Source organism: Magallana gigas, chromosome 7, assembly GCF_963853765.1.
Source record: "Magallana gigas chromosome 7, xbMagGiga1.1, whole genome shotgun sequence".
NCBI classification, from domain to species: Eukaryota; Metazoa; Mollusca; class Bivalvia; order Ostreida; family Ostreidae; genus Magallana; species Magallana gigas.
The window spans coordinates 38,673,059-38,691,787 of NC_088859.1; the positions used below are offsets into that span (position 1 = coordinate 38,673,059).

Consider the following 18,729-nt stretch of genomic DNA (forward strand, 5'->3'; position numbering starts at 1 on the left):
ATGTAGAATATTTGGGTATTATGAGTTTATTTTATAGACCTAGTCAAAATTATCTCTCAATTACCAATACAAATACAGGTACTTAGTTTGTAACCAGTTTCAAAACAATATACACTGTATGTACTAAATGCCTTTAATGAAAACAGGTACTTTTGTCAGCAATACATAATTCAGTATTCATAAATGAATTGCAGCTGTACTTGTAATAATAATATTAAAAAAGTTCTAAAATTGAAATTAATGTCAATTTATTTGAATGATGTATACTATTCAAAACCTGAGTTTTAAACAAATTGAATGATTATCAAATGCATGCTCTTTAATTTTGGTACAAAAACACTTCATTAATCCAGTATGAATTGTAAGATAACATCTTAATTCTACATATTAAGTTTTGAAATAAAACATGGAATTGACATATACTGTAGACCCAACATAATGCGTTAAGCATCAGAAAAATTATACATTTTCAAACTCTGCTCCAAGATCACATTTCAAAATTACATTCATAACTTTTTTTTTTAAAGAGTTCTTTCAAGACAATACTTGAACACATTCTTCTAATTAAGACAAATAATTAGCATGTTCTGTGTCAAGATGCAGCTACTTGCGATAAAGGTTCTTCAAGATATAATGCTAATGCCTCCATCTAAAACATAAAATGTACTTAGCTACAGTCTAGTTAAATCGGAAGCAAAGATAATATATGTACCATATGTATGATTACCTTGAATATTCCTCTTACCTTTGCCTTTAGCATTCCAAACCCAACATTTTCTTTTGAACAAATGCACAATAAAAGATTGGCTACCTTTGTAATGGCAACTTTACCTTCCTGAAACATAAGTTTAATAGAAATCATACTCTCATTATAAGCTACAAAATACAAGTTGATCAAAAAAATTAGTGTACATATACATGTACAGTACCGATCAGAGTCAACCTAACAGAAAATAGACCCAAACTAAACCCTGGGTTTATTTTCGAGGTCTGTTCAGAGTTTACACTGGGTTTATTAGTGCAGACCCAGAATTAACCCTGAGTAAACCCAGAGTGGACATGGAGAGTAAACCCCGATCAGAAGTAGACCCTGAAAACAGACGCTACATGTGTATTTGGAATATACAAGGGGGGGGATTACAGATGGTAAGATAAAAGACATGTCTGCTTCACACTTCATTGCCCCAAAAGCAAACCCCAAGTAAACATAAATAAACCCTGAGTGGACCCAAAGTAAATCCCGAATGGACGCAAATTTTCAAAAGTCAGACCCAGAGTAAACCCGAAAGAAAACTCAGGGTTTAGTTGGGGTCTCCTCTGGTGTTAGGTTGGGTCTGGTCAGTACTGTATAACTTTTCTGTACCTACATCTATAACTTTTCTGTACCTCAATGATAACTTTTCTTTAACTATATCTATAACTTTTCTGTACCTCAATGATAACTTTTCTGTACCTACATCTATAACTTTTCTGTAACTACTTCTATAACTTTTCTGTACCTCAATGATAACTTTTCTTTAACTATATCTATAACTTTTCTGTACCTCAATGATAACTTTTCTGTACCTATATCTATAACTTTTCTGTAACTACTTCTATAACTTTTCTGTACCTCAATGATAACTTTTCTGTAACTATATGTATAACTTTTCTGTACCTACATCTATAACTTTTCTGTACCTCAATGATAACTTTTCTGTAACTACATCTATAACTTTTCTGTACCTCAATGATAACTTTTCTGTAACTATATCTATAACTTTTCTGTACCTCAATGATAACTTTTCTGTACCTACATCTATAACTTTTCTGTACCTCAATGATAACTTTTCTGTAACTACATCTATAACTTTTCTGTACCTCAATGATAACTTTTCTGTACCTACATCTATAACTTTTCTGTACCTCAATGATAACTTTTCTGTAACTACATCTATAACTTTTCTGTACCTCAATGATAACTTTTCTGTACCTACATCTATAACTTTTCTGTACCTCAATGATAACTTTTCTGTAACTACATCTATAACTTTTCTGTACCTCAATGATAACTTTTCTGTACCTACATCTATAACTTTTCTGTACCTACATCTATAACTTTTCTGTACCTACATCTATAACTTTTCTGTAACTACATCTATAACTTTTCTGTACCTACATCTATAAATTTTCTGTACCTACATCTATAACTTTTCTGTAACTACATCTATAACTTTTCTGTACCTACATCTATAACTTTTCTGTAACTATACGTATAACTTTTCTGTACCTAAATGATAACTTTTCTGTAACTATATCTATAACTTTTCTGTACCTACATCTATAACTTTTCTGTACCTAAATGATAACTTTTCTGTATCTATATGTATAACTTTTCTGTACCTACGTCTATAACTTTTCTGTAACTATATGTTTAACTTTTCTGTACCTAAATGATAACTTTTCTGTAACTATATGTATAACTTTTCTGTACCTACATCTATAACTTTTCTGTATCTAAATGATAACTTTTCTGTACCTATATGTATAACTTTTTTGTACCTAAATGATAACTTTTCTGTAAATTTAATTTGTAACTTTTTTGTACCTAAATGATAACTTTATTATAACTTTTTGATAACTTTTTTATACCTATTTGATTTTTATGGAAAAAATAAATTGTCAATAGTTACACTCTAGTTATAACTTTTTTGTACTTAAACAAAAAGTTACAATATAGGTATAACTTTTTGATGCTAATTTGGAACCATAATTGATCAGATGGTTCCAAATTGTGCTAACTTAGTTATGACTTTTTTGTAACCTTTTTAAGGGCTCATAGGTATAACTTTTTAGTGCTTTTTTGGGGGGGTATGGGATACAAGAAAATGTAACGACATGATATAAAATCTAAATGTAATATTTTTATCAATCCTTTAGAATTTTTTTCACACTGTGAAAGAAAAGGATACAATTAATGAGTGAAAATACATTATCTCTAGAACCAGAAATGTCGCAGTCATACAAAATAACATCATATAATAGTACATGTTCTTCATGCACCAGTTAAACCACTGACCTCACATTCTAACATAATGTACTTGAGTTTGTCATCACTGAAGGCCACGGTCCCACTCTTCTGGTACGACATCCACACGTTACTGGCAATGGCTGCTGTCACAGCGGCATCCTTGTCTCCATAGCCAGAGTAGGCCAACAAGGCACCTTCATTGTTCAAGAGTCTAGAAAAAAATATGTTATTCAGCTGTGTTGTGAATATAAAAGGAATGATGAAGTGGTTATTGTTAGATCTTTCAGATCAATAGGGATGCAGTACAGAGGCTGACTTAGGCTTTACCTTAACAAACTCACATTGTAGATACTGACACATGGGACTTATTCAAATATTTTAATCTGACATTAATTGATTGTACATCATTTTTTTTTTAATATTTACTTCTGCAAATATTATCTATATAAACCTAATAAAGAGCAAAACATTCATTTTGTTTGTCATGTCATGATATCAATATATTATCAATACCACAGCAAATTTTGCAAGCAAATCTGATTAAAATCAGGGACGTACAAGTATGCAAAACTGTTATATTTTTCTTTGTTAAAATATATCACAATTGGTGTTAAATTATCGTGATCTGCAAAAGATTCTAAAGTTAAATTAACGAGGCCGGGTCTAATTAGTTCTGCCCTAGATTTTTTAATGAAATTTTTCACCTGAATTTCTACTGATATAATTATTATTTTAAGATTAAAAAATAAGACATTTACCACACCGTTTGTTTAGGGGGTCATCTCAAAGTTTGTTAATCTTTAACATAGGACCCTATATGGGATTTCGCTTGAAATATATCATTTTGCACATTTTTTTAAACTTCTGCCCTAGGGATTTCTTTTTCTGTTCTACATATTAAAGTTAATGCTAAAAGGCATCAAATTGTCAAATAAAAAAAACCTTTTACCTCCTGGTTTGTTCCAGGGGTCTTATCAAAGTTGATTTTTGTATGCCCAATTTCCCAGATTTGTCAAATAATGGCTATTTTTTATTTGACAAAGGCGGAAAAGGTGATCTTTATAGTATTATTAAAGCATTCAGACATATTTAAGTAATAAAAAAATATATAACATCACATATTAAGGGTCATTAATATAAAATACATGGTTACTGTCTTGAAATATATGAATTAAGCTATATTTAGGCGGGTTAAGAAAACGAGACAGAGGGTTAGGACTGCTAAACCCTCTTCACGTTTTCGACCCGAGCCCAAATATAGCTTATACTTCGAGACAGTTATGTTTATTCCACAATATAACATTAATTTTACGCATTAAACGAGCAATTTTCAACAAATTTCGCTGAATATCTGCAGTTGAAACTATCACGCCATGGCGTCAACCAAGCAAAAAGATGACGTCACAATACAAATGAAACGCTGCGCGAAAGCGTGCGTACTCGTTCTGTACTCGGCCTCGTTAATCAGTTAATATAAATCATTAAATTCTTAAATGTATTAACACCCATGAGATTCAGTGAACTTACAAATTCTATATGTTTGGGTCAACGGGGGACTTTATGATGCCAATAGTTCAACTTACAGTGTGCTCTGAACACCTCCTGTATTAGCCTGACTCAAAACTTGTGTGAGCGCTTTAGGTTTTAACATGATAAATGACGATTTCTTGCAGATGATGAGGATGTTTCTTCTACTTTTACTTTCCCATGTCGAGTCACATGATAAGTTTTTACACGGTTGTGTCGTGTTTTTCAATTGGTCCATTACAAGGTCGTGAACTCTGAATCACTTCCGTAAAAACACGACAAAGTGACGATGGCCGAGAGAAAGAAAGTATCCGAGGACTGTGTGGAATACAGAATTTTCCCGGCATTAAATGGCATCGATGACCACCAGACTTTACTGCATGCATTAGACACGTGCTTGGCCCTGGTCAGCCCGCACGTTGTAGATCACATTTGGCATAATGACCCATTTCAGCTCACACCTGTGGACGGTAGGATACACAGTACACACTGCTACTGTTGACAAGGGCTACTGTCCTCCATACATTGTAAAGTTTTTGACAAAGTAATAATGTTATAACACCAAACTGTTTAAAAATGAAAACGATATTCTTTCAGAGTGCTGCTTATAGAAGAAATAGATGATAAAATCTTATTACATTTTAAGCTCGTCTAAGTTTTATGGCCTCGGGGCCAGGTCTGTAGCTCCCGGTCACAAAAATTCAGATGGACGACCTGGGAGCTACAGTGCCTTTCATAGTAAAAAAAAACCTGCAATTTATGGCACACACAAAATTGCGCTAGTTTTTGACTGATTAATCTTTATTCAAAACACATTCTGCTCATATATTAGATTTAAAAAAATTCCTCGGACATTTTACTACAGATATCGTCCTAGTCCGAAATATCTGACGTTTTTCTGGCTTTTTTAACGATTTTGATATTTACTTTCCTGGCAAGTAAATATCAAAATCGTTAAAAAAGCCAGAAAAACGTCAGATATTTCGGACTAATATCGTCCGTCACTTTACTTGCCTCTGATATTCTTTTAAACACCATCACCAGTCCCTAAAAGTGAAGTGGTGCAGTTTGTTTACATGTAAAAATGGCGACTCTCAATCTCGACTTGAATTTAACATAACATTTTCCGAGGTTGATTAGCGTGTTTCGGGGAAAGTCTGAGGCAAGGAAAAGGACGATGTCAATAGAAAATTGCATGAAGAATTTAATGATACTAATTTTTTTCATCGAATTTGTGTGTAAATAAGGTTAATCAGTCCCTAACTAGCGCAATTTTTTGTGCGCCGTAAATTGCAGATTTTTACTTTGGGAGGCACTGTAGCTCCCAGGTCGTCCATCCAAATTTTTCAGACCGGGAGCTACAGACCTGCAGCTAATTACATTTATACTCTTTGGAAAGCTATTTATTTTTAGGTTTCAGACAATCATTATTTTCATCAATCATGGTTTGTGTTTTCCAGATTCATCTTGTTCATAATGTTTAGTTTTCATAATGTTTACGTTTTCAATTATTATCTACTCTATAAACTTATAATTTATCTATTTTATCAACAATCAATAGTGTTTTCTTTGTATATTTTTTACAGGCTCAAAAGACTGTCCTTCTCATTTATATGGTAAAACCACATTTGGGGACAATATCGAAGATGAGTGGTTCATTGTGTATTTGCTATTTGAGTTATCAAGACAAAGCCCAGAACTTGTCATACAGTAAGTAACTTTACACAATTCTAGCACTGCAGTGATGAACTGTCGACAAAGAATTAAATTGCAAAAGAGAGATGATTATTATTTATTAATTATAAATGTTCTTGAATTTGTTCTAATTTTTTCTCCTATAGTTTTTGCTTGAGTATTTTCAGCTAATTTTTGCTAGATATCCGATTGTTCTTTTGTTATCTGATTTTCCAAAGAATCAGTGTCAACCTCTAAAATGAATGTAAAATATAAACCATGTTTTACCATAGAGAACAGTGATCCATTGTTTTCTTGCTTTTGTTGCAATATAACGAGTCAATCACATTTCAATTTCTTTCAGAGTCCAAGACATTGATGGGGAATTCTTGTTGATTGAAGCAGCTGATGTTCTACCTAAGTGGGTGAACCCTGACACTGCTGAAAATAGGGTAAGTTAAACAAAGTAGTTTCAATAAGATATTTTGAATATTGTTTGCTGGCAATATCTTAGGGCATGTTAATAATTTTTCAGGTGTTCATTCACAAGAATGAGTTGCACATCATTCCCATGCCCCAAACTCCCGCAGATGTGACTGTGCTCCCAGCGTCCACACCAAGCCTACAGGAAGCTGTGAACTGCGTGCGGAAGTTTGCCTCTAGAACCAGAGCCAACAATGGAGTTCAGAAAGCTCTGAAGGCCAGAATTACTGAGTAAGTCCATGTAAATACACTGATATGCACTCCTATTAAATTATGAGATTTAATACCCATGTGTCATAATCTTTATTCACATTTAGAAATCACTCTGTAATTTATTTGCATATACTTGTATTAGCTAGATTACACTGGGTGACTCTGCATGTAGGTATAGATATCACTTTTGTTGCTATTTGATAGATTAACACATAATCATGACTTAAATTGTTACCTTCATGTGAATCATACACTGCCCAAATGTCCAGATGTGCGTTTGATTTTTTCAGACGTTTACTTACATGCATAGTATACATGTGTAAATGTACAATCATAATATAGAACTGCCCTCATGATTGTACAATAAACACACTACTGCAGGTATCCTGAGAAGATCCAGGAGAACATACATCACACACAATGTTACATCCCAGCAAACTTAGCAGCCGTCTTAGAGAGACGCCCCTCCTTGGTGTCTGCGGGGGTACAGGCTTTCTACCTGAGGGACCCTATAGATCTACAGGTAAGCAGTGTACCCCACAAAGATACTTAATGTGGTTTCAAAATCTTTTGAGTATCTTATATTCTTAAACTATAAATAATGAGTGTTGAAGCATAGGGTCTAAGACTCCTCTTCAAAATTAAAATGATTTTTTTTTTGTTGATTAAAATTTTTTTATAATTAATACAACAGGTTTGCAGAACAATGCAGTATTTTCGACCCGGAACACGAGTTACCAGTAGGGTAAGATAATATAAACTCATGATTTTTAATAGATATAAAAGTGCTTACTATGCTTGTATCCATTGAGATTTACATTGAATTATTCCAATTTCAACATTTTGTTTTTAAACTGCATGTACATGTGATAAGTTGAAGACCACAAAACTGTACAGGAGCTATATATACTGCCCATCAAAAAACGATACAAAATATTGCTTAAATTCCTCTGACAAGGCACCATATTTCTAAACTAACAAATGCATATTGTTGCAAATATCTTACATAGGCATTGGAACCGGGGGGTAGGGGGGCTTAGCCCCTCCCCCCTACTTTTTTTGCAAAGTTAGACCTAACCTGACCATTAAGCACATAGCATCATAGAGGGTTCAGCCTACCCCCCACCCCCATTTTTTCTTGCAGCAAACATAATTGTTCCTAAATTTACCTTAAATTTAGATTGAAATATTGAGAAGTTGGAGTCATAGGTATTCCTCTCTTCACACGCCACAGTTTGTGTACACGACACAAGTATCGGAAGTTCACATGTCAAACACAGTTGATGTTTTCCAGTGGCTTGCAAGCAAATGAGAGAAAAATGGCAGCAGTTAGCAAGAAATTCAAAATACTGTACAAATTTTCATATACTGTGAATTTTGATGTCCTGCCGGTACTCTGTCAATTGGGTGGGAAAAAATGGTACATTTTGCGTACCCCAGGTACTTATCACATGTATGAAACTACACCACTTCCCCCAAACACAATTAAAAAAAATGTAAATGAACATAAATACATTTATGAACAGTCTATTCTAATATTTGCAGGTGAAAATGACAAGATGTCTCTATGCCCAGCTAAAGCAGCAGAAATTCCAGCCAGACAAAAGGTCTGGGTTTACCCTTCCCACCACCAGTAACCCCAAACACACATCACATGATCTTGGAATGAAACTGGTATGATGATTTTAAACATTCAGTTAATAGTCAGCTGTTTTTGACCTTCATTTATTGTTTTCATTTATTTTCAATTTCTTGTACAAATTGTTTTTCTATCCGAACTTTGTTATGTCACTTTTCAAGAAGAGGACATCAATTAACAAATGTTTGTCAGTAGGCTGTAGGTTTGCTTTGCATATTTATATCCTAAATGAATGTAGAATATTGATTACTCCATACCCAATTTTTACCAAGCAGGCACGTAGCATCAGGGAGGGCCAGTAAAAAATTGATATGGAAATAAGGAAATTAGGATTGAAATTGAAGTTATATACTATGCCAGCCCCCACCCCCCCGGATTAGGATTTTGAAGATTTTGGGAAAGTCTTATTTCCTTTTTTTTTTTTTTTTGCTTGTCAAAAAATGTTACATGCCTGCCAAGTGAATTGCTTTAGATCATACCAGGTCATTAGGTTTACATATTACATGTAAACTAAATAAACTCATGTCCAACCAATATCTTTATGAATGAAATATATATCAAATAAACAGATCTTCTTTGGGTTACAATTTGCTTAAACCTGCATGCTATTTTGTCAATTATAAATAAAAACTGACTGCATTTCTTATCCATCTTGTTCAACAGGCACATGGGTTTGAGATTTTATGTTCCAAATGCAATGAAAATGAAGAAAGATCACAGAATGGTCACTCTGTCAGACCTAATGATGCTCGATGGAAAAGATATCTCCAATTCTTGAAAGACAAAGGCTTTTTCAAGGTGCAGTATTTGATGCATATGCATGTTTAGATAATTTTGCAAGTTTCAAGATTATTTGAGAGAGAAACAGAGAGAGAGAGAGAGAGAGAGAGAGAGAGAGAGAGAGAGAGAGGAGAGAGATGAATCTTTCCATATCTTGAAAGAATTATTTTATGGAATTAAATTCAATTTCAAACATTTATTTTGCTTATGTTGTAGGGAGAGATAGAAGGATCAAAAAACTACAATGAACTCCTCTACAAAGCTAGAGAGTTCTATCAGCAACAGGCATTTCCTGCTAAAAGGTACATATTAAACAAATGTTAGAAATTTTTAGAAAATTGGTATTCAACGAATATTGATGAAACCACAGTATTACATTTATGTGAGAAAAATGATAAATAATCAGTGTTTGGTAACTGTTGATGTATTAGCAGGAGGACTGTTGCTGATGAGGTGATGGATTTGCTGGACAAAGTGACCTTTGACATTGATGCCATGAGAAGAAACGAAGGAAACCTGCTTCCACCTGATGGTAAGTGTAAAGGCCCAACTTCAAAGGTATGTGAAGGTTGTTTCCTTTGAACCGTATTGAATGAATTTTTATGATTTCCACAGATGACAGCTGGCTCAATATTTCACCCGAGGAGCTGGAGACTTTGTTGATGAAGAGGTCAGGTGTGTCCAATGGCAGCTCTCCATCTGCTGACCTCGGGCAGGTAGCCAGCGGAATGAAGTCCTTCGTAGATAAAGTCTCTGGTGTGGATGGTGCTGAATTCCCAGGGTGAGTCCTTAAGGGAGTCATGTAACAATTTATATTCTTCCCATAACAGAAGAAGTTCTATTAAATCAGTACTCTTTTCAAAGACCTTGTAAATGGCTTCTGTTGTTTTGTAGAGAAGCTGACGAGGAGGGGATTCAGTTTGACAGTACAGGGTTTATATCAGCCATGACAAAAATGTTTGGTAAGAATGAGTCTTTTTATGATTCCATTACAAATTCAACAATTTATTTAACAGGCATTTTTGTCAGCTACTTTGACACATTAGCTGTATTTGTTGCCATTATTCAAACTAGAACCAAAGTGTCCTAAAAGCATTATCATTCTATTATGAGTATGATACACATACTAGTTAATCTAGTCAGAGCCATATTGAGTGGATTGATGCTGTTGTCAAGTTTGCTAATCAACATTTATGATGCATAAATGTTTTGATACTATAGTAATCAAAATGGATTAAGGGAGAGCCTTATATGTTAAATAGGAAGCATGTATGTCATTGCTGTCATGTAAGATGAGTTATAAGTATACATCAGATGCATGTGTGCACGTATGTTTAATACATGTACTGATGAAATATTTTCAATGTTTATAGAATTTGAGGACCCCAATGATGGAAATTCAAGCTCTGACATGGAAGAGTATGGCTGGGATGATTCTGACATTGATGTGGACGACCAGCCCCCCGTAGTTCAAACAGAGAAGAGAAAACAGAGCGTGAAGTCTGCGGGGGGTCCCTCTGTACAGGATTACATGGACCTTATGGACAGGGAACTCAGCCAGACCAGTGTGGGTAAAAGCTTCGAGAAAGACCCCGTCGTCAAAGAACCAGCATCTGCGCCTAAACCTCCTCAGGTTAAAATTATGGCAATTCTGTATACATGTAACTTTGAATTTTCATGTGTGTAAAAAATTAGATTTAGTATTAAGTATTATCTGTGTGAATTGGTAATTCAATTGAAATGGGTTAAATAAATAAACTCTGACAGTTTTCATGAGAAATGAATTTGGAATTTTTCTTCATAGAATGACACCAAGACGAAGAAGAAGAAATCTATAGCAGAAGAGGATGATGACTTTGAACCAGTCAACATTGACATCAACATAGTGAAGAACATGTTGGAGTCCATGAATGCCCAGTCCGGCCTAGCGGGACCTGCCACCAACATCCTCAACTCCATGGGGATCCAAATCCCAAAGGAGACCAAAGAACCCCCATCCCGACCCCCACAACCTCGCAGGAGATCGTCTGGGACCGAGGACAGGAATAGACCCCCTGCCCCTCCCAAACCAACCAATCTCCCTGTGTCACAGGGCAGACAGAGGCCACAAAGACCTCCCCCTCCCAAACCTACCTCCCTACACAGACAGCAGTCCAAGGAAACCAATGTGTAGTGGTCAGGTGCCATCAATGTTGTATAGCAATGTAAAAAATTAAAAAGGCTAGAGGATTCCTCTCTAAAAGAATGACTTGAGACTGTTCATTTTAACAAAGAACTCTCGATCCTTGACCTTTGTTGTGAATTAAAACTTCTGGATTTGAGAAGGGAATTTTATTATGAGGATAACATTCTGTAGTTGCATGTAAGTTGCAACAATATCTAAAAAGTGTTCATGTTTTAATTTTTACACCAAAAAATCCTGTTTAAAGTTGTTACAAAATTTTAACTTAGAATGGCATTTGTCTTCAAAATTCAATATCAGTAGCTTTAAAATGTTGAAAAAGATTTCTATTGTTACATGTATATATATGTTAATTGTTACATTTACATGTATATCTGTATTTCTAGATGCATGTAAAAATTTTATTCTTGAGATTTTAGAAATTTCTAGTGTGTTGGTTCTTTATGGTATTATGAACCATGTAATAACTTTTGCACTATAAACTAATGATTTTTTTTTTACATTCCTTTGGATCCCTTAACAGAGATATGCTTCTTTTGAATTTTCATACTTGTGCATAAACTTAGCTTAGAAATTGTCTTCATATATTGATGATTTACATTCAGTTACTGTAATTGATCATTACATATCTTTTTCTTTTGTTATTGTATAGTACAGCTTAAGATAAAATTTGGTCAGGTGCACACTAATGACTTTTTCAGTGTTGATGCAGGGAAGAAAATACCAGTGAGAGAACGACTGGATAAGTGTATTGATCACTATAAAAATGCCATAGACAGTGATATACCGTAACCATGATTGCATTATGCTGTTGAAGCAAAGAAAGTACAGAGAAGTCGTAGAGCTTCGCAATGTAACCGGTTTTTAAACACAGTGCAATATTAGATGTACTGAGATTTTTTTTACACCAGAAATGTTTTGGTGCATTTTTTTTTAAACTTTGTTTTCGTGCATGGTAGAAGATTGTTATAAACATGTACATGTAAATAAATTTTGTTGTAAATGCTTTGCTAGATAACCGCAGTGTACAAATTGTGTCCATTTCAAAAGGTTGTCGTATTTTTCTTATTTAGCCAAGTTGTTGATGTTTTTACTATGTTGTGTTCGGCTAGAACATCTCTTTATTGTAACATATACGTACATTGTGTGTAAAAGTCAGTTATTGCCTATAATGATGCATCCTGTAAAGATTCAGTGCTTGAAAAAAAAAACCATAATAGTTACATACATGTAGTACTAATTGTAACACACTGCTGGAACCATTGTTTTCTAAACTATGCAAAGTACAGAATCTCTGATTTTGAATTTTCTTTCCCTTCACCTCAAAACATTCCACCTACTTTTAATATGGGATTTTTTTTATGCCCATTGAATGCAAGATTTTTTTATGAGCTACATTTTTACACAGCTTAAGATTACACATCTTAATCTTTGATAAAACCATTAAAAGTTGAAATATTATTTTTTTACAAAAACAACAGTGCATAAAATACATTGATCTATTATTAACCAGTAAGAAACAAAGATTAGCAAAACTATAATGTGTATGGTCTGATGAGCATGTATAATATCTGATACAGTCATTTCTTAATTTTCACTTCAGTACCTTGATATGTATGGTACCATAATATTATTTAGTTACATATGGTACTTTGAACTTGCTCAATTACAAATATAACAGACAAAACGAGAAGCTCCAAACCTTGGAATAATTTGGTCATATCTTGTTCTTTTTTTTATTGCTCTTTTCATGAATAACAAGTCAGAATTATCAGCTCTTATCTATACTTTATATGTAGTTTGAAACCTTGAGAAATTAATTGCATTACAAAAGTTCAACTAGTACTATTGAATAGTCTACAGTAATTTTGAAAAGGGTTTTACAGTAATTGTTATAAGACGATCAAAGCTATGTGTGCATATTTGGTTCCAGCCAATTACTTTCTTGCCATATTTTGTGTCTTTTTCTTTTTTTTTGAGTCAAAGATGAACAAATATTGAAGTTGACAAGCATACAGTAATTATGTTATAGAAGAGATGATAATTTCAGTGTAAAGTAGATGCACCTTATATATGTGTACCTTTATGATAGCTCACCTGTGTGTAGACTTCAATATACAGTGTATGTACCTTTATGATAGCTCACCTGTGTGTAGACTTCCACAGTGTTTCTAGTCAGATGTATTCTCAGTGCATTATATCTTATTATGTCAGCTTTAGCATCAATGTGTTCCTGGCTATATATAGTTTTCACCTTTTAGAATAGCTTTCTCATCCATGTTACATTCCATTTTTTAGTTTGAAAATATCTCTATGTACAACTCAAAATCATTTTCCCTCAAAATTTTCCGTGTTACACTGATAAAAATCCATCAGTGTAAGGGAGAAAAAAATTGGTATTTTCTGACAATGATTTTTTCTTTTCAATCAGATTGTCCCTATATCTAGCGTGTTTTGCATACATACATTTTGCAATACTGTACTGTGGATTTTATTTCTGCTTCTTTTTTATTCAGCTTAAAATATGGTCAATAATTAAGACTTCTGTTTTCTCAATTTTTATTGGTTGTGATTATAACTATCCTTTGCATAATACATGTATTTGATTTTGCAGCAATGTAACAAAAGTCAGTCAGAGCTCAATTTAGGCTACAGCAAGGAGCTTCTGATCCTCTTTGTGTTTGCATATAGGTCTGGCTCTAGCGAGGTTGTATTATTACACTGAATCGGTGGAATAAGTATAGTATGTAATGACATTATATTTTTTGACCAATTTCTTTTGTTTCCCTTAGATTTAGTGAGTATATTGTATAAGTGCTACATGTATCTGATACATTGGCAGTAGCTTTCACAATGAAATACTAGTACTTTTGATTTAAATTGACTGCCAAAATTAACAGTCTGGTTCCGTATCATTCATTATGATTTTATCATGTCTGCTCAGTCCAAAATCCACAAGAATCATTTTATCCTGTTTTGCAATTGTCAACACTCTCACCTGCCATATTTTAATAAGAAATATAGGTGTCATAAAATGATTTTAATACTACAAACACTGTTATGGTCAGTATTATTGTAACAGTTGCACAGACCGTGTGAAAATAACTACACTCTTCTCTATACGTGTTTTTATGTCTTTTTTTATGTGCAACTGAACACAAATTCATACACAGATACATGTTAAACAAGCAGCAATAAACAGAGAATTCTGACTTTGTATCTGATTTATTTCAAATGGACCACTCAGCTATTATAAAGTCCTTTTACCAAGAGTATAAGAATCGCTCTCTTTGTTAGTCTAATAGTTATTTCAGAAGTATCACAATCTCAAGTACATGTATATTCTTTGAATTTTTGTTCGACCTTTTTATACCTACTTAATATAAAAATCTGCTTGCATTGACATGAGTTATATTAAAAGTTCAAACATAAGGATTTCAAGAACTTGGCATAAAAGGCAAGAAAACTTCATTTAATTACCCGACCAAGGTCGTTTTATCAAGGTCAATGTCAACTGACAATATTTGACTCACCCATAATCTTTGGTCTCCCAATAGCAAAGAACGTGTCCAAGAATATTTCAGCGGTAGAATTTTGATTCAAAACTTGTGTATGCAAATTTGTGTCGTGAATGAACAAAGATGGTGTCATCTTACACAAAACCTGACTTTACTTATCTTTACTTTAATGTGACCCTTTTGTATAAGGATAATATAATTACATTATCTGATATATTTTATATACAAAAATATATATAAAATATATATAAACAAAACACAACAACAACAACAAACACAGAAGATAACACGCTCTATACAAAGATTTATTTACGTTTGTATAAATATTTAATGCGTTGAGGCTTGTGAACATCTGAAAACGGAGTTGATCGAACTGCTGATGAATTAAAAACAGCAAACATTTATATCGTTTGTTGCCATGATGTCCTTCAAATGTAGAAAGACAGATTTTTTTTCTACAAAATGCCTCACACTTATTTAAAGAGTCAAACATTAAATTAGAGCGATTGGATATCAAGTTGAAAGACAGCAGGGATGTCTTTTTCAATGATTGGATCTAATCAACACCAAGGTTGACGTATTTTTCAAGCCTCTCCATTTCTTTGTGGGCTTTTTCAATCTGTTTCTGAATGCGGGCCTCCTCTCTCTTTTGTTGTGCCAGCATCTGTTTCCTTGCCAAAATCTTTCCTTGATTTTCTGTGAAAAATATGTACATAAAAAACGATAAAGAACAATAACTACGTTTCAATTATGGTATTATCAACATTTGATTTTTATGGTCTTTTCCAATTTACCTCTCCATTTCTCGGGATCCTCTTTTTTGAGTTCCATCAGTCTGCGAGGCGGCATCTTTGGGGCTTCCTCCGACACGAAGGTCAGACCGAATGCTACCCCTCCTTTCTTTTCCGTCACCCCCTCTGTTACCATCGTACGACGTACCTTATCGTACACTTCTTTCTCCTCTTTCATGACACCGACTTTGTTATTTCTAGCCAAACAACTCTGAAACAACCCCATGTTGATTTCTTTGATTTACAGAATGCGTGTTACTACACAATATCAATGATAATGTATAACATTGTGATGTCACAGTATCATGACGTATAGTATGTATGCAAAGTAAATCTCAACGTCATAATGACTGGCAATTTATGACGTAATCACAGTTGATCAATATAATGTTGTTTGATCATTTTCCGTATAATTATAATTTTATTTAAGGAGGCCGACTTTAGTTTGCATTGCGCATGTTTTTGCGCATTCTAATATAATACAGTTGATTTATACTTCTTATGAATTTTTTTCGATATCATTTATAAAATTGAACACAATAAACAAAATACAGATAAAAATATTTAGATTGTTAAAGGAAATTTTTATTTTTAACATGATTTTTACGTTGTGTGGTAGGGGAGCATTGCCGTTGCGCTTTTATGACGTTATGATAAAATGAAGCTTTGTAGAAGTACGTTATAAGAAATAACATAAAAGAAAAAGTAAAAATTGTACGCTGTTGGAATTTTATATACAGAATGATGCTATCCTCGAGGACATTTTCCTCATTTTTGGAATGAATCCATTATACCAATCATCATTCGTGATGATCCAAATATATAGCAAAATTTGGTGCATTTTAATATTTTGAGATGGCCCCCACTAAAAACCAGACGGTAGAATTTTGTGTTTTTTACATATAAGGTAGGAAAAGCTATTACTAATCATATATAACAATTTGAGAAAAAAAGCTATTGAAGTATTTTTTTAAAACTGCTTTGATGTGCGGAAAATGCAGTTTCCTATATATTCCTATAGTGAATGTACCTCTATTTTGAGATGGTCCCTAAAAAGAACCAGACGGTCGATTTTCATGAACCTTCGCAAATAAACTAGAGTTGGTTTAAATTACATATGGTTAAAAAATAAAGAGTTATGCTATTGTAGTTTTTCCGCAAAAAAACCCAAATCGGCCTCCTTAAGGGTTACGTTTACTCAGGGGGAAAAGAATCCACTAATATGAACAAAAAACTACTTATTGTACATTGCAGCCCAACTATTGGGTTGCTATTTTTCACTTTCAAATGACTAGGTCAATTTGTCCACCGTTTCCAAGGCTTTCTTTATTTTGTCATTATTATACCCCCCGCAAACAAAGTTTGGGGGGTATATAGGAATCACCTTGTCCGTCCGTCCGTCTGTCCGTCTGTCTGTCTGTCTGTCTGTCCGTCTGTCTGTGCAATCGTGTCCGGTCCATATCTTTCTTATGGAGAAACATTGGAAGTTCTTACTTCACACAAAGATTGCTTATGGCCTAAGGGTGTGTCATGACCTTGACCCAAGGTCATTCAGGCAAGGTCAAGGTCACTGGCAGAAAAAGTGCAAAATTTGTTTCCGGTCCATATCTTTCTTATGGAGAAACATAGGAAGTTCTTACTTCACACAAAGATTGCTTATGACCTAAGGGTGTGTCATGACCTTGACCCAAGGTCATTCGGGAAAAGTCAAGGTCACTGGCAGAAAAAATGCAAAATTCGTGTCCGGTCCATATCTTTCTTATGGAGAAACATAGGAAGTTCTTACTTCACACAAAGATTGCTTATGACCTAAGGGTGTGTCATGACCTTGACCCAAGGTCATTCGGGAAAAGTCAAGGTCACTGGCAGAAAAAATGCAAAATTCGTGTCCGGTCCATATCTTTCTTATGGGGAAACATTGGAAGTTCTTACTTCACACAAAGATTGAGAAAGTTCAAGGTCATTGTTTCAAAAAAGCTGAATTCTGTCTGTGTCATGTCTTGTATTAATGGAAATATTAGAAGCTTAAAATTAACATTTTTGAAAAATAAAGCAGTTGTTATTTATAGAAAATGGACATTGAAATAGATTCATCCAATATTTTCTATAATAGCAAAAATACAGGCGTTATGATTTTTTTCTTAGCGGGGGGTATCAATTGTGAGCTTGCTCACAGTACCTCTAGTTAGAAATAATAACACAGTTTGTAGGTTGGGAAACAATTAGTTGAAATATAATAACTTACTATATAAGATATATATAACATCCCCGTAAAAACCTTCAATTGTTTTTTTTCCATGAGATACTCTACATGTTTGTACATTGCATATATGTGAAAATTCCAAAACAAACTTGTAAAAATTATATACGAGTTGTGTTCTATCAGAAATATAAGCGCCATTTGTTTACTTTTGCAAAAGTTATGTTTCTTTTTAATATTTTCTTAATCAAATAGTGACCCTTCTCTGGCCCCCAAGGCTACGATTTGACTTATTGTGAAATTTCTATACACTAGCTAATACTATAGAATTTCACAGTTATTTTTTCGTTATTTTTACATCGTCATGTAATGTAATGTTAACTTCCTTTATGTTCATTTCACAGATTAAAAGCTTCTCTCTGCTTCAATTTTCCTCGGGATTTCAATTCTGAATTTCCTAATTATATCCCCTTTAAAGAAGACCAGATCTCTTGTTGTATCAATTTTCAAAGCCTTTTACAACAGAATGCTTTGCTCCAAGTTTGATTGAAAATAGGCCAAATATTCTAAGAATAGAAAAAATGACCGAGGTAATGAATTAATATATTCCACCTTTGTGTAACGCTTTCGTTTCCAGGCGAAATCATAAAAAAACCGTTTTTTAACCATAGTTTTTAATGACTTAAAGAATACCTTACTGATTCTGAGGTCA

The 18,729-nt window shown here is 33.7% G+C and overlaps 3 protein-coding genes across 4 annotated transcripts; 1 reads left to right on the top strand and 2 right to left on the bottom strand.

Moving 5' to 3' along the window:
- Window positions 1–5: 5 nt before the first annotated feature.
- LOC105344615 (ragulator complex protein LAMTOR2) lies at window positions 6–4,790 on the bottom strand. Its single transcript, XM_011452421.3, has 4 exons — window positions 4,594–4,790; window positions 3,059–3,221; window positions 746–835; window positions 6–649 (listed from the first exon to the last, which is right to left on the bottom strand). Exons 1-4 carry the CDS (start codon window positions 4,773–4,775, stop codon window positions 593–595), a joined length of 492 nt encoding a protein of 163 aa, XP_011450723.3. The 5' UTR covers window positions 4,776–4,790; the 3' UTR covers window positions 6–592.
- Window positions 4,782–14,720, top strand: LOC105347447 (protein ecdysoneless homolog). 2 transcript variants are annotated; one of them, XM_011456552.4, is made up of 14 exons: window positions 4,782–5,007; window positions 6,124–6,247; window positions 6,576–6,663; window positions 6,747–6,925; window positions 7,289–7,430; window positions 7,602–7,652; window positions 8,453–8,581; window positions 9,210–9,344; window positions 9,543–9,628; window positions 9,758–9,858; window positions 9,942–10,107; window positions 10,221–10,288; window positions 10,700–10,959; window positions 11,131–14,720. In XM_011456552.4, the coding sequence occupies exons 1-14, from the start codon at window positions 4,827–4,829 to the stop codon at window positions 11,497–11,499; spliced, it is 2,079 nt and encodes a 692-aa protein (XP_011454854.3). In that variant the 5' UTR covers window positions 4,782–4,826; the 3' UTR covers window positions 11,500–14,720. The 2 variants fall into 2 exon arrangements, with proteins under 2 accessions (XP_011454854.3, XP_034310934.2); XM_034455043.2 differs by having other exon boundaries at window positions 9,761–9,858.
- A 771-nt stretch (window positions 14,721–15,491) lies between these two features.
- LOC105347445 (uncharacterized) lies at window positions 15,492–16,044 on the bottom strand. The gene is made up of 2 exons (XM_011456547.4): window positions 15,821–16,044; window positions 15,492–15,722 (listed from the first exon to the last, which is right to left on the bottom strand). The coding sequence occupies exons 1-2, from the start codon at window positions 16,041–16,043 to the stop codon at window positions 15,583–15,585; spliced, it is 363 nt and encodes a 120-aa protein (XP_011454849.2). The 5' UTR covers window position 16,044; the 3' UTR covers window positions 15,492–15,582.
- Between the last annotated feature and the right edge of the window lie 2,685 nt (window positions 16,045–18,729).